Source organism: Nannobrachium achirus, assembly GCF_963921795.1.
Source record: "Nannobrachium achirus genome assembly, chromosome: 11".
Lineage (NCBI taxonomy): Eukaryota > Metazoa > Chordata > Actinopteri > Myctophiformes > Myctophidae > Nannobrachium > Nannobrachium achirus.
This window is the reverse complement of record NC_137820.1, coordinates 44,050,836-44,066,220: the sequence shown is the minus strand read 5'-3', so window position 1 is coordinate 44,066,220 and position 15,385 is coordinate 44,050,836. Positions and strand designations below refer to the sequence as shown.

Sequence of the window (15,385 nt, the reverse complement as noted above, 5' to 3'; positions counted from 1 at the left end):
CACGGAAGTACACAGCAACAATGAAGTGGTGTAATGTGGCGTGAAGGAGGCTATTGTGATCATGTCTGGAGGGCCAGAGAAACCTTCAAAACACACAGCGCGAGTTGAGCAAATTCATCAATCTGGTAATTCTGTTTTTACTGCTCCCTCAGCTTTTTTGGTGTAGGGACGAAAATTAGCCGCTTTTGTGTTAGACGTCCAAGCTGCAAGCGTAAATGTCAAAAGAAATTCTGAATCATAATTGAGAGAAGAGTGTGTGTGTGTGTGTGTGTGTGTGTGTGTGTGTGTGTGTGTGTGTGTGTGTGTGTGTGTGTGTGTGTGTGTGTGTGTGTGTGTGTGTGTGTGTGTGCGTGCGCGCGCGCGCACACGTTACTATACTTTTGAGGTCCAAAATACCAGCCCCCACAAGAAATAAATATTGTTTTCGTTATCAAAGACTGATAAAGCTATAAGGTTACAAATAGAAAAAAGAGTTAGGATTAGGCACATGGGATTAGCTGTATGCAGTATGCAACTGTTGCAATACCGCTGGATGACCAAGTGGCGCTGTTGAACAGCCTATAGAAATGAACTGCTCAAAGGCACCGCTCACTTCACTTCATTTTTTAAGAACAACCTTGGATGGTGTCCTCACAAGCATAGTGTGTGTGTGTGTGTGTGTGTGTGTGTGTGTGTGTGTGTGTGTGTGTGTGTGTGCACGTGCACAATTATGCGTGATAAACAAAGCATTATATTTCCAGAAGCACAGATACGTGCACACTTCGTCCGTGGCTCGCCATTGCATTTTGTTCGTGAGCGTCCTGTATTTGGCATCGCTTGCACACACGGCTTGCTGTGGGTCGGCGCCGTGGGGAGAGAGGAAAAGCGCATCGATTTTCTCCCTCGCCTTTTGACCTTTCGCTCCGCGGCAGAGCACCAGTATGGAAGATGATGAAAGCCAGGGTGACCCCGTGACCTCTGACCTCTCTCTGATACATGTGTCAGCCTATCATTAGCTGTGACCCTGGGCACACATCAGGAATACCTCGCCCACTGTACCTGCACTCTGCTGCCGCACCACACTGGTAAACCCTCACTGCAATTTGGAACCAAATGGACCCAAATGTTCCATTTGTACAAGCTAAAGATGCTGTAAGCCACAGTGGTTCTCAACCTGGGGGCCGGGACCCATTTTGGGGGGTTCCCAAATGACTGTGAAGTGACAATTTAAAGACTTTTAAGGCCTTTTTAATAGCTAAAAAAGAGAGAAAGAAAAGAAAAGTCAAAAGTAACCAACAAACTATACAATGAAAATGTTCAAACATTGGCAAAATTGACAAATATTATAAGAAAGAGGCAAATATTGTGACAAGAGCTGATCTACAAGCGAGGCATTATGAGCTTGTAGTTCGGAGAGAAACCTGTTAAGGGCCAAACATTAGCAATGATTTGTTCAGAATCAGAATATAGAGCTTTAATGCTTTAACAAAACACGTGTGGTGTGGTGTTGTGCAACTTGTGCTGTGTTGGATTTTACGGTACTTATACAGTATGCTGTTCAGATCTCAAAAATATGGGCCGATATTTCTTCCACTGCAATCATCTGCTCAAATCAGCTCATCTCCATTCGCTATGATATCCTCTATTGTGGTCTAACTGGTTCTGTGTACTCCAGTATGTTATGTCTGTCTGTCTGTCTGTCTGTCTGTCTGTCTGTCTGTCTGTCTGTCTGTCTGTCTGTCTGTCTGTCTGTCTGTCTGTCTGAGTCATTTAGGGGTCAGTGGCCGTAAAATCAGGTCAACATAGATTTTCGTCCATAACTTTGTCAATATGTTTTCCAGTTTACTTACAAAGTACAACATGTCTTTTCTTTCTCTGGCTGAGCTATAATCCCAACTATTGAAGACTGGTAGGGATCAACGTTTTCGTTTTGGGTTGCAGGGGTCATCAGCTACAATTATGAAGAAGACGGTGTGTCGAAACGTTAATCAATAAAGCCTTGATTGGGAGCCTTTGATAAGTCCCAGTGTGAGTAATTCATTTTTTTTAAATCCTGCCTTGATCCACTGTTGTCCTGCACCTGCAATTACAAATAAATAAAACTGCCTTGCCTCAATGGCTACAAATAAAAGACATATTCCACTACATAATGTACTGTATACACAACAGTGTTCTATTCTCAACAAAATGTCATGACCTTTGACCCTGAGAAACCTTTAAAAGTCAATCTCAAAGTGGATCAATGCCTGACCGTGTGTTTATTCTGTTGAAAGGGTTCTTGTCAGATCTATACGCTCATAATGTTTCGCCTTGCAACGCGTTGTGAACTTGTATATCTGCTATTTTCACAATCCATTGTACGATGTACAGTTGTGCGTGGTTAAGGGCTGTCCACACCAAGATCGATAACTATAAATATGTCATTTTGAAAATCGTTCTAACTCAAGTGGATGAGTCCACAGCACAACTATAACCATAGTAAAATTATCTTGCTTATTATATTGATGTATTTATTACCTGCTTATTCGCTTTGGATTAAAAGCGTCTGCTAAATGCCTAAATTTTAAATTGTAAATTGTCATTAGAACACGGAGGGTTCCCAAGGTCCCAGTTTGATCCCGGGCTCCCCCAGAGTTAGTGTCGAGGAAGAGTCCTTGAGCAAGACCCCTAGTTGCTCCCGATGAGCAGGTTTGTGCCTTGCATGGTTTCCTCCACCATCGGTGTATGAATGTGTGTGTGAATGGGTGAATGTAATGCACAATCTCTGTAAAGCGCCTTGGATAAAGGCGCAATATAAATGCATTCTCCTGAAATCACACAGAGTGAACCTTGCATAGAGAACACACATCCTCCTCCTGCAATGCAGGGAACAGCATCACACACCATCACATGCCGGGGATATGTCTGCATTTTAGGTTCCACACAAAATGTGTGTGTGCGACTGTGCGTGCGTGCGTGCGTGCGTGCGTGCGTGCGTGCGTGTGATCATGTGCTCACCATTCTGTTGGGGAAGCTGCTGAATTCTTTGACCATCACCTGTCTGAGCATGTCAGGATCAGCCACCACTATAATTGGTCTCCGACCTAAATAATACCTGAGAGACATAATAAATAATATGAATGGATGAATGAATGAATGAATGAATACATACTTGAGACAAAATAAATACATAAGACAATGAATAATAATAATAATATATGATATGCTACACACAAATACCTTCATGAAAGCAGTCATACATAGACACACACACACACACACACACACACACACACACACACACACACACACACACACACACACACACACACACACACACACACACACACACACACACACACACACACACACACACACACACACGTCTTCGGGGCTATTATGAATAAATAACAGTGCAGCTATCACACACAGCGGTCAGTGCAGCTGGTCAGAGAGCAGTGTGTGTTTTCACACTCTATTAAAGAACACAGTGAGCCTGGAACATGATGCATGCTGGGAGCTCAACCACCCACACTACTTCTACCTACCACTGACCCCCCCCAGCCCAGCATACACAACGTTTCTGGTAAACATTTTAGTCCAATGTGTATTTTAGTTGAATGATTGCTCTTACAAAAAAAGATTACTACTATGTTTCCTTTCTATAATATCCTTATTTGTATTACTATATACAAATGTAGCTTGCTTTTTTTTGTTTGAAAAATCTTTAACATTTTTGACAAATCTTTAAATGGTGACCCAAAAATGCAAGTTATAATTTTGTTATAAGCTATTATTAACCCATTAAAAATCAGGAAAGCATCTGTGCCATTTTAGATTTGAGCTATGTATATAGCATCATAGGTTTTTCAGAAAACTCTTAGGATTTAGATTTTAGAACATTGGTTTAGAACAGTGGTTCTCAAAAATAGCAGATATACAAGCTCACAGCATGTCACTTCATGCCACGCAGCAAACTTGTACATGTGCTATTTTTGAAAATCTCCAAAAGAAATTGGAAAATGTTGAATACAACTTTAGACCCGTTTCAGGTAGATTTAGACCAGAGGCCGATTCTAAAAACACCCTCTAAATTATGACCTAAGCTTTCTGAGTAAAAACATTTATTCAAACATGAAAAATAAATATATATGTTGCTAAATACTGTACATACTGTAGCAACAACTACCCTAAAAGGGGTTCCTAGATTGAAAGGTATAGTTACTGTACGTATAGGGGTTCCTGAACTTCCTGGTCTAAATGGGTTCACACACACATATTCTCCTCTGGGGGTCCCATGCCACAAAACATTTTCAGATGGGGGTCCACGGCCAAATACATGTCAATTTGGGAGTCCTTGACACGAAGACAGTTTGAGAACCACTGACCATAAACCACCCTCAGCCGCTATTAAAACACAGGCAAACAGAGACGTCATCTCAGAGGTTATAGCCATTACAGGAAGGCATGGTGACAGGTGCATCCATAAACAGGGACACTTTGGTGTTAATGACCACTATGGCTTTATATAAGGATTCAAATCCCCATAGAAAACAACAGTTCATTATAGCCTCACACTATTTAAAAGCTGCTGAGTCATGTGTGGCGCATTTTGCACCAGTAAGCCGAGCGTTGGTTTGTCAAAGAAATATCCTAGATATAGATCCTAGATTACCTAGATTACTGAGGCACTACACTGTCTGCATGCATTAGATTTACCTTGTATCTACCTTGCTTACTGTCAATCGCTCTGGATTAAGAGTGCCTGCCAAATGCCCAGACTGTAATTGTAATTGTAAAAGTTGAGCAGAGTTGAGCTACCCAGAAGCAGAGCTCCTCATTGGACCCCCAAATTGATATATATCTGGCCGCGGAGCCCCATCTCAAAATATTTTGTGCCAGGGACCCCCAGAAGAAAATACTTCAAAATTATTCAGCAATTTCAAATGTACAAGCGCTATGATCCTGTACATCTGCTATTTTTTTTATAGCCAACGTATAAAAAACGTGTTTAACACAGATTCTCATTGAAGAAAACTATCTTAAAGATACAGATAAAAAGTGAGTTCAGAGAATCTAGGCCAGAGGCCAGTATCTTCTATACTGTAGATCAATAGTTCTATAAATGTGCCACAAAGCCGCTCTGCTTGTTAGAAGAATAAATAAAGCACACATTGAACTCGGCTATTATGTTCTGTGAATGCTCTAGTAATGTCTTTTGGCATGTGTCCCTGAATTCTGACAGAGTTGGCTCAGTCTTGGCATCAAATCCAGCCATAACAAACCCGATTCATTGCACTTATTCCTCTATTCTTCCACCGAAGAAATAAAGTGTATAATGTATAACACTAAAATCACTCTTGCAGTACGGGATGAAGTTGCAATTTCATGAAGGTCAGTCAAATGATTAAAACTCAATTTCTAATGAACACCAGCCAGTGGATACATACAGTATGACTACCGTTAACTTTCGTTGTAAGCCCCTTTACTGTGTTGCATTGCATTATTGCGACCGTAGGTCGCAGTTACTTGCACACTATCCAAACCTCCACCGGCTGTCCCTCCGTCACTCCCTCCGTCACTCCCTCTGTCACACGTCACACGTCACACTTTTGCCCTGCTCATATCTCTGCAACCGTTGCCCCGATCCATGCCAGATTTTGCACACACACTCCTTGCCTGCCAAACTACAACCTCCAAGGACCCCCAGAGTTTCGGGGACCCCCAGGTCCCTGGGGGACCCCCAGGTGTAAAAAATTACCAAATGTGCAAAAATTACCAAATGACCACCCCAACGGGGCTGCTCTCTCTGTGTCACACACACACACACACACACACACACACACACTCTCTCTCTCTCTCTCAAACATAATGTGTGACCTGCCAAGTGGCAAGGAATGTTGCCACTGTCCTCTCTCTCTCACACACACACACACACACACACACACACACACACACACACACACACACACACACACACACACACACACACACACACACACACACACACACACACACACACACACACACACACACACACACACACACACACACACACACACACACACACACACACACACCCCTTCACACCAGGGAGTCCAGGAAGGATGAGCCTCCATGCTTAAATAAACAGACCTGGGTCCACTATCAAGATCTGCCTGCTCATATCTCCGCAACCGTTGCCCCGATCCATGCCAGATTTTGCACACACACTCCTTGCCTGCCAAACTACAACCTCCAAGGACCCCCGGAGCTCCAGGGACCCCCAGGTCCCTGGGGGACCCCCAGATGTAAAAAATGACCAAATGTGCAAAAATGACCAAATGACCACCCCAACGGGGCTGCTCACGGGGAATTCCCGGGGACCACCGACTCCTTGTGCTCCAGAACGGATGCAAAAGTGGTGGCGCCCCCACTGGAGGACCCCCTGCCACTGCAGCGCACATAAAATGCCCTAACTTGGCCTAGGAGCCACCGGGAGAGCCGGGGCCGGTACCTATTCGTCCGCCTCGGCGGCGCGGAGACCCCACCCCTCATTTCTCACATGGCCCTCTTCTAGCGCCACCATGAGGCCGATTCTTGCAAAACACATTTTTGGACACTGCTCCTCCAATTTTTGCCCTAAAATCACTCAACTCGGTACACAGTATGTCTACACTCATGTCATCAACATGGATCCGTCCACATTTTTTGGGGACACTGCTCCCTACTCTTTGTGTATACATGTGACCTACGGTCGCTTATCTCCCGATTAGGGAGTCTTACTGGTATACACCAGTTTGCAAGCTCAAAATGATTAAGATGGGGTTTAATCATGGCTTGGATGTGTGGTGCCTGTGTGCGGTGTGTGTGTGTGTGTGTGTGTGTGTGTGTGTGTGTGTGTGTGTGTGTGTGCATGCACGGGAGGCCCTCTTGAGTTTCAATGCCCAGGGGCCCCCAGCTGTGGTGATCTGGCTCTGCTAATGCATACCAAAATGGGGGGTCCTTGAAATGAAAAGGTTTGAGTACTACTGGCCCAAAATATAATGCTTTACATTCTTTTAGCTGAATAGTATGTATCAAATACCACAGAGGCATTTATACGGTAGTTGCATTACCTCTCTTGACTAACATACTGTATTTTGGAATTAAAATGTTCTTAAAATTCATCTGATCCTTTTTTACCCTCCGGCAAAGTAACATTTGAACACTCTGGACTTGACTGTGTGAATTAAGGGCTTGTTTGTCTGCAAGCCTAATACATTTTGTCATCATATATTTGTCTAACAAGACAGTGTGGGGGAGATGAAATCAATAAGAAGCAGTGGCAAGTGACAGGATGCAAATGCACTTACCCACACACTCTGCCGTGCGTCTTTATTAGATCATTGATGGGATCAAAAAAGCCCTGCGGAGAAAAGAGGAGAGAGGAGAGCCTCATCAAAGGGACGCCAACAGACATGGAAGAGGACAAGGAAACAATCCCCTGACGAGAGATGTAGACGGGATCTGAACGACCGTGTGCTCAGGTCCTGCAATTCTTTCATTTACGAAGAAGCAATTCCCAGTTGGACGCAGAGAGAAAGAAAGACAGAAAGAGAGAGAGAAAGAGAGAGAGAGAGAGAGAGAGAGATTGACTTGATTCATACTTTATCAGTCAGAAGTGTACAGTATATACACAGCATGTGGTACAGTAGGACATTAGGGCGAAAAGGATAACAAAAAAGTCCTGATGGAAGTTTTCTGCCCGACCACAATGATTACAGTATATTGTTATGAACCGAGGAAAGCATACGTGTCATTCAAAAACAATGTGTGTTTTGGAACATTTTTGTAAAATCTTGAAAGTGTGAGAACTACTGATTTAGAAGGCATTTGTAGAATGGGCCTCAGGTCTTGATGGGTTAACCCGGGGACTGCTGATGGCCTCATAGTAAATTGGACAGAGGGGGCGGGTGGTTGGCCGGTCAGTCAGTCAGTCGGTCAGTCGGTTGGTTGGTTGGTTGTGTAGGAGCTGAATTGATGTGTCTTTACAGCTCCACTCTCTACTACACGTGTGTGACGGCTGCGTGTCGGACAGGTGACTGACAGCTTAATAACACCAGAGCCTCTACTCTACTATGATCCCTGACCAGCACTGTCTGGAACCACAGAGGACAGGATAGTGTACGTGTGCGTGTGCGTGCATGCGTGTGCGACTGTGCGTGCATGCGTGTGTGCATGTGTACTTACTTGTATCACTATACTTGCGAGGATATCATGAAATAGACATTGTGAGGCTTAGGCATTCAAAAGTTATAGGTTTAGGGGTTGATTTATACCTAGTTGCAGACCAGACTGCCGGTGTGTCGTGCATTGAAAAAGCCAATTTACAAGCTCTATTTACGGTACTTTTCGGGGCGCAACATCTGCCCCCAACTAAGTATACCACAGCCTGTAGGGAAAATGGTAAAAGCGGCATTTATAAAATTGTCATCCTAACATGTTGATGTCGTCACAAGTGTTGTAATACAAACATGTGCATGTGCGTGCGTGCATTTTCTGTACATTCATGCGCATTGTCGCACATAATTCTCTCATGAAGCCTGCCAGTGCGGGTGCACGCCACAAATCTTTGCTGTCGGGCAGAAACCTCACATCTCCATATTTAATTTAGGCCTAGAATTGTTGAATGCTTTAACCAGTGAAAAATAGCAGATATACAAGCTCACACTGCTATTTTTGAAAAAGTCGTGAAAATGTGTGCAAATCTTTGAATATATGTATTTTCAAAGCGAACGTTTGTAACTAAAATTTTGCTTCTGGGTGGTCCCTGGAACTAAATATTTTGAGATGGGGGTCCGTGGCCAAATACATATCATTTTGGGGGGCCTTCACATGAAAAGGTTTGAGAACTACTGACATAGTAGTCTCTCAAGAACAGACTAACTGAGCTCCAGTTAGGTGAAAAGGACCTTTTCTTTGACGATGGCTGGCCAGATTGCTGACATAGAAACTCAGGTTTTTCAAAAAAATCTTAGAAGGATTCAAAAGACACTTATAGAATGGGGTCAAAATTCTATTTTTCAAGATATTTCAAAAATAGCAGATCTACAAGCTCGCATGTGCTTATAGAGCTTGTATATCTGCTATTTTTCAATAGCTAAAGCATAAAATAATGATACACAATAATGTGTACCCGTTCTAAATGGGTTAAACTTTTTGTGTCTTTTCGCAAATCAACGCCTTACTTGATCACACTACAGCGTCACACAAAAGCATCAAAAGTAGCAGATCCGCAAGCTTGAAATGCGGCGCAACGCGACGCGTTTCAAGCTTGTGGATCTGCTACTTTTGATGCTTTTGGATTTGAATCCAGAAAAGTAATGGTTTTGGACATATGAGGTTTCCACTCGACAGAGACGGAATGCAGGTTGCATCTATCAACTCCTCAGAGTAAAGTCTTCGGTCATTGTCTTGCGTTTCTAAGGCCTTGGAAAAGCACAGCCTTCAAGGAAATACAAAACCCTCAGCGATGACGACGAAGGACTCCCTTCATGCAGATACTGTACTGTAAATGTAAAGGTCAAGGCCTTGGGGTGCATTCATCACAGACTAGGCTGGCTGGCGTTATTCATTTTTGCATCATGACTCCATGACTTACAAATATGCTAATGTGAGGGCTTTTATGAGCCCCGGGGGCATGTTAACTAGCGTGGAATGTTAAAAGGGTAGCAACACAAAATAAATGAAAGGGATTCAAAGAATAATCAACACATTGACAGAGTCAGTGTCAATTTTGTGTCTGTCCAGATGTGTGCCTGTGCATGTGTGCGTGCATGTGTGGTCTGTTCTGCAGGGTGGTGAAGGTCTATCTGTCTGTCTGTCTGTCTGTCTGTCTGTCTGTCTGTCTGTCTGTCTGTCTGTCTGTCTCTCTAGAATCTAGAATCTAGAATCTAGAATCAAGAATCAAGAATCTAGAATCAAGACAAGAGGCTTTATTTGTCACGACTAATACAGTATGCTGCATGGTAACTATAAATAAGAAGCAGGCTATATAGTATGGGCTATAGCAGTGGTTCCAAAACCTTTTAGCCCTTGACCCAAAAGAGAAATTAGATATTCGCCCAGGACCCATACTGGTGAAAATAGAAGAAAAAATGTGTCCGCGACGGCGTGACCCACACACGTGTCCCTACCCACAGTTTGCGAACCAGCTGTAAATTACGGTTTCAATTGAATGTTGATCAGAGCAGTTAACCCATTTAGAATGGGAGCAGTTAACCCATTTAGAATGGGTACACATATTGTGTATCATTATTTTATGCTTTAACTATTGAAAAATAGCAGATATACAAGCTCACAGCGCGGCACCAAGTGCCGCGCTGCGAGCTTGTAGATCTGCTATTTTTGAAAAACCGTGAAAATTTGAATTTTGACCCGATTCTATAAGTGTCTTTTGAATCCTTCTAAGGTTTTTTGAAAAACCTATGTTTCTATGTCAGCAATCTGGCCAGCCATCGTCAAAGAAAAGGTCCTTTTCACCTAACTGGAGCTCAGTTATCTGTTCTTGAGAGACTACTATGTCAGTGGTTCTCAAACCTTTTCATGTGCAGGACCCCCAAAATTATATGTATTTGACCACGGACCCCCATCTCAAAATATTTAGTTCCAGGGACCACCCAGAAGCAAAATTTTAGTTACAAACGTTTGCTTTAAAAATACACATATTCAAAGATTTGCACACATTTTCATGACTTTTTCAAAAATAGCAGATCTACAAGCTCGCAGTGCGGCACTCGGTGCAGCGCTCTGAGCTTGTATATCTGCTATTTTTGAATAGTTAAAGCATTCAATAATTTTAGGCAAGTGAAGTTGAACTGATTCCTACTAAGAAGAGCATCAACTCAAACCACTAGATGTCAGTGTTGAGCAGAGGCATGCAGGACTGCTTGGCAGAGAGAAGGGGCAAGCTGCCCCGGGCTTTAGAGAAAAGCTTTTGACCTTCTCAAAGTCTACATGAAAAACAAATCACACACTGTGATGGCAGTCACTCAAATGCATTTCACCACTGTGGCCTTGGTTACATTATACCAGTGGTTCGCAAAGAGTTTTTAATGTCAAGGACCATGAAATTGATATGCATTTATCCACAGACTCCCATTTGAAAGGATTTTGTGCCTGGGATTTTTGACAATATTTTGCAAGCTTTTTGAAAGATAGCACATCTACAAGTTGTGAGCTTGTAGATAGGGCTATTTTTAATAGCCGAAAATAGGGCGTTAAGTGTTTAAACTGTTCCTCAATTTGCTGAGGACCCCCAGGGAGCCCTGTGGGTCCCCGGTCTCTACTTTGAGAACCAGTAACATTATACCACCCTATTAACGGCAGACACTCAGCCTAACTGGATTCAGTGTTGAAACATTCTCTCTTGGCTGCCAGTACGGAGCAGCCTTACCATTCTAACAACGTACGTAAGACGACGTTACACACACACTGAACGAACCAACAAACCCAAGAAAGAGTTTATGGCCGCGAGGAGAAGAAAAGTGAACACGTCTCACCATCGCTGCATTGGGAGAGAAAAAACTGAGGGAGGAGGTGGGGGTAGAAGCCTCTCGCTCAGAGCGCGACAAACTACACACGGCATTCAAATGTTTATGAGGGGCTCGCTCCGCATGCCCATCACATGAAGGAGGAGGCCAAATACAGAGAGAAGAGCTCCTCCATGGCCCCCCACCCCCTCCACCACCCCCAACCCCACCACCACCCCAGCCCCGGCTGAATAGGGACCTATTCACAAAGAGGAGCTTGTCCGTTAAGGTGCTTAGAAAGCGCTCGGGTCGTTGAAATGCAAGGCGACAGAGCAGCCCTCAGTTTGCCTGCTTTAGAGTTAATTAAGCTGCAGACACAGTTGGCAGGATGCCCCCCCCACTCCGCTCCCGCTCTCCCTCCCTCCCAACCCCCACCCCCCTCCACCGCTCTCCTCCGCTGCCAGCCAGGCTTAGGCGAGAGACCCAGTAGGCACACTGGCATTCCTGTAGTCTGCAAAAACCCACCCACCCACACACCACACCCCACCCCATACCCCCCACCCCCCGTAAGATGGGTTGTGCCCGCGCTGCCAAAGTGATAGCACACATCAGCTCTCCTCAGATTGCAGTGCTTCTTTAGCGCACGATAGCGGCACGGCTGAAAGGATGCCGATTTGACAGTTGATTCCATCCCGCACAGCAACCCAAACAAGATGCCTCGAAAATTAGTCTGGCTGGATTTGCGGTCCGCTGATGTGCAGGAGGACCTACTGTATACTGTACAACCTGTGGGTTGGGCGGGATAAATCTCGATAGTCTGACGTCCCATTAATCCGACTATGGTTAGGGTTAGGTTTAGGGTTAGGGTTAGCATTTATCAGGTTAGCATTTACCAGCGTCGGACTAATGGGACATCGGACTAATGACACGTCGGAACAACACTACGCTTCCATGTGTATTGGATATGTCATGTGGGGGTTGCTTGACTTTTCAGTAAGGGACGAATGTCTTAATCAACGATCAGAACCCGACCCGACCTGTCCGAACCCACGCGAACTGTGTCTGAAGCTTGCCCGTCGAATGCGCCCAAAAAGATAATAGTTAGTTCAGCGCTGGAAACACCCACATGACATATCCAATACACACTGGCAAGTTTGGACAGTCTTCAGCAAGAATTAACCATGCCCAACAGGGCACAATTACACTATGGACAAGTTTTTATCTGAAAGATCTTCTGACTTAATGATGGAATGGATGTGTTGTGTTGCTCAATTAATAGGACTAGCCCTTACCCGTTCAAAGATATGAGCTCCAAAATGATGTGCAGTGTGTGGGTTATGGGGTGCACACAGTATATGAGGGATGGAAAGTAACTTTAACTGGTGCTTGCATGATGTAGGAGCATCAATGTAAGAAACCCGTTTCGTTTAATGGCTACAGAGATACTGCCCCCCCCCCCAGCCCGCCCGCCCACCCGCCTGCACACACACCCGCCTGCCTGCCTGCCTGCACACACACACACACACACACACACACACACACACACACACACACACACACACACACACACACACACACACACACACACACACACACACACACACACACACACACACACACACACACACACACACACACAGAGCTGGTTAAACATTTTGCCTCATGCAGAATAGATGTGCCTCATGCTAGATGCAGAATAGATAGTAGATACACCATAAAAATGCTAATATACAGCATATGATTTGTGAAAGTGACAAACGGGCTTCACAGTTATGTCAGGTGTGTTCATATGCTAATGGTGATGCGATTTCAGATCAATTGCTCCAGCCACTGAGGAGAAACGCTGTTTCAGACAGACAGACAGACAGACAGACAGACACTCACTCACTCACTCACTCACTCACTCACTCACTCACTCACTCACTCAGACAGACATTCGCAAAATTATAGTATAGATGGTGGAAGGGGGAAGGGTTAGGAATTGATGGGATGATGAAAGGTGGGTAAAGGGAGGGGGATCCTGGATGTTATATGTTGATTGTGCACTGTTTGAGACTGTACTTGACTCCTTGTGAAAAATCAATACAAATTTAATGACAAAAAATATATATTGTTAGAGTCAGGTCAGGTGGGTTGGGTAGGGTAGGGTCACGAGGGTCACGAGGGTCAGGTTAAATAAAAAGAAGACCTGCAGCACCTGTCCACCTTCGTGCAATACTGATTTCTGTGACCCCATGACCTTTCCTCCAGCGCCAGCCAATAGAGGACAATCACACAGAGATGTGCTGCTTTACAGGCACAGCCGCTTCAAAAACACCTTGGCAGAACAGCGTGGTGCGTCTCAGTGAGTAATAGGACCTTAAGCTACATTTTCTGCGAGCACGCAAGCTACAGTATCTCAGAATCTAACAGCCGGCTTGCTACAGCACTTGGACCTGCAGCAAAAATTCTAGGGCACCAGCAAAATGTATTAATACAGCATCACAATGATTTTAACCATATTAGCTATTTCGAAAATAAGTTGGTATCTGGCACAAAGCCTTTTCGGATGGGGTCCCGCGGCCATATACATATCAATGTGGGGGTCCTTGACATGAACAAGTTTGAAAACCACTGCTCTAGGGCGAGAAAAAAAAACCTTTTACATAATTTCTTTCCCTCGTATATCCGACACAAGCACATCGCTACACGTGCACACACAGACATTTACCACTTAAGCCCTATACATTCTCGAACGAAGAACAACGGAAATAGCCGTTCTATGAGCTCACGATGCGTGGCACGGCGACCCAGTGGAAAACCCTGCTTCAGGGCCACTGGTGGCTTTGTCTCTCTGACCCTCGCTCTCTGCCTTGGCTTCCAGACCACGTCTCTGCCTGGATCATCGCTGAGCGACTTGGCATCGGATGGATGTCCTTTTTATTGGGGTTCATTTCCCCTTCGCTCATCCCATGTCATGTGCAGATAGATACACACTTTCGTTCTACAACACACGCATTTTGGACATGCGGGAAGCGCGCGCTCGTGCAGAGTGCAGACACACACACTTGCACACCAGGGACGTGCAGAAAGTGTTGGAGAGGCAGGGGCTGAAATTTCTAAAAGGGCCTTTTTGGTGAAAATAACGAAAATAGCAGCCCTCCAAGCTCACAACGCGTCGCAGCGAGGTCGGCTATTTTCAGTGCTTGATACCACGCTGAACTAAGCATAATCAAGTCAATTCTGGAGATGTAGCGTGACGGTATGAATTTCTATACAGAGAGGGCAATTCTTTCAACTTAAGATGATGCTTTCAAGTTCAGGAGAGTTTGGACAAGGTCATTCTCTTGAATGCTGCCTTCAGGTATGGCATGGAAAGGGGGCATTGGCGTTTCTTTCACAATAGTAAAAACTGCATTCATGGTCTGGAGAGGGCACTTTTTACAGACGGATAAAAGGGCAGGGGCTCAAGCCCCCTTTGATGTCTATGTGTGCATGTGCCTGGCGCAGACACACACACACACACATGCACACACTGGCTCAGTCAAACAGAGGACAGGGACATGACTCTTAATTGTAGATTCATCACAAATGGAACGGATCAATACGGCGCTCTCGACTCCGCAGAACATGGCATGTTCTGAAGTTTGTCCTTTTCTCTTGCCAGAGGGGGATTAGACACATCCATTTGTATTTGGAGAACAGAGCGACCCTCACCCCCCCTGCCACACGCAGACACACCGAGAACACACAGGAGACACAAGAGATGCTCCCTGCTTTTTCACTGTTCACTGTTAATGACTCTGCAATCCCCCCCTGTCTCTGTAGTGTGGAGCACACATTAAATGTGTGTGTGTGTGTGTGTGTGTGTGTGTGTGTGTGTGTGTGTGTGTGTGTGCGTGCGTGCGTGCGTGCGTGCGTGCGTGCGTGCGTGCGTGCGTGCGTGCGTGCGTGCG

The 15,385-nt window shown here is 44.8% G+C and overlaps 1 protein-coding gene across 2 annotated transcripts in view; it reads right to left on the bottom strand.

Moving 5' to 3' along the window:
* The window catches only part of tbxas1 (thromboxane A synthase 1 (platelet)), a 133,383-nt gene that overhangs the window by 56,842 nt on the left and 61,156 nt on the right, over nucleotides 1–15,385 (bottom strand). For both annotated transcript variants that reach the window (XM_080737763.1, XM_080737764.1), the window contains exons 4-5: nucleotides 7,293–7,345; nucleotides 2,977–3,073 (exon numbers count right to left, since the gene is read on the bottom strand). In XM_080737763.1, coding sequence (XP_080593889.1) covers nucleotides 2,977–3,073; nucleotides 7,293–7,345 — 150 coding nt within the window. The remainder of the gene's footprint in view (nucleotides 1–2,976; nucleotides 3,074–7,292; nucleotides 7,346–15,385) is intronic.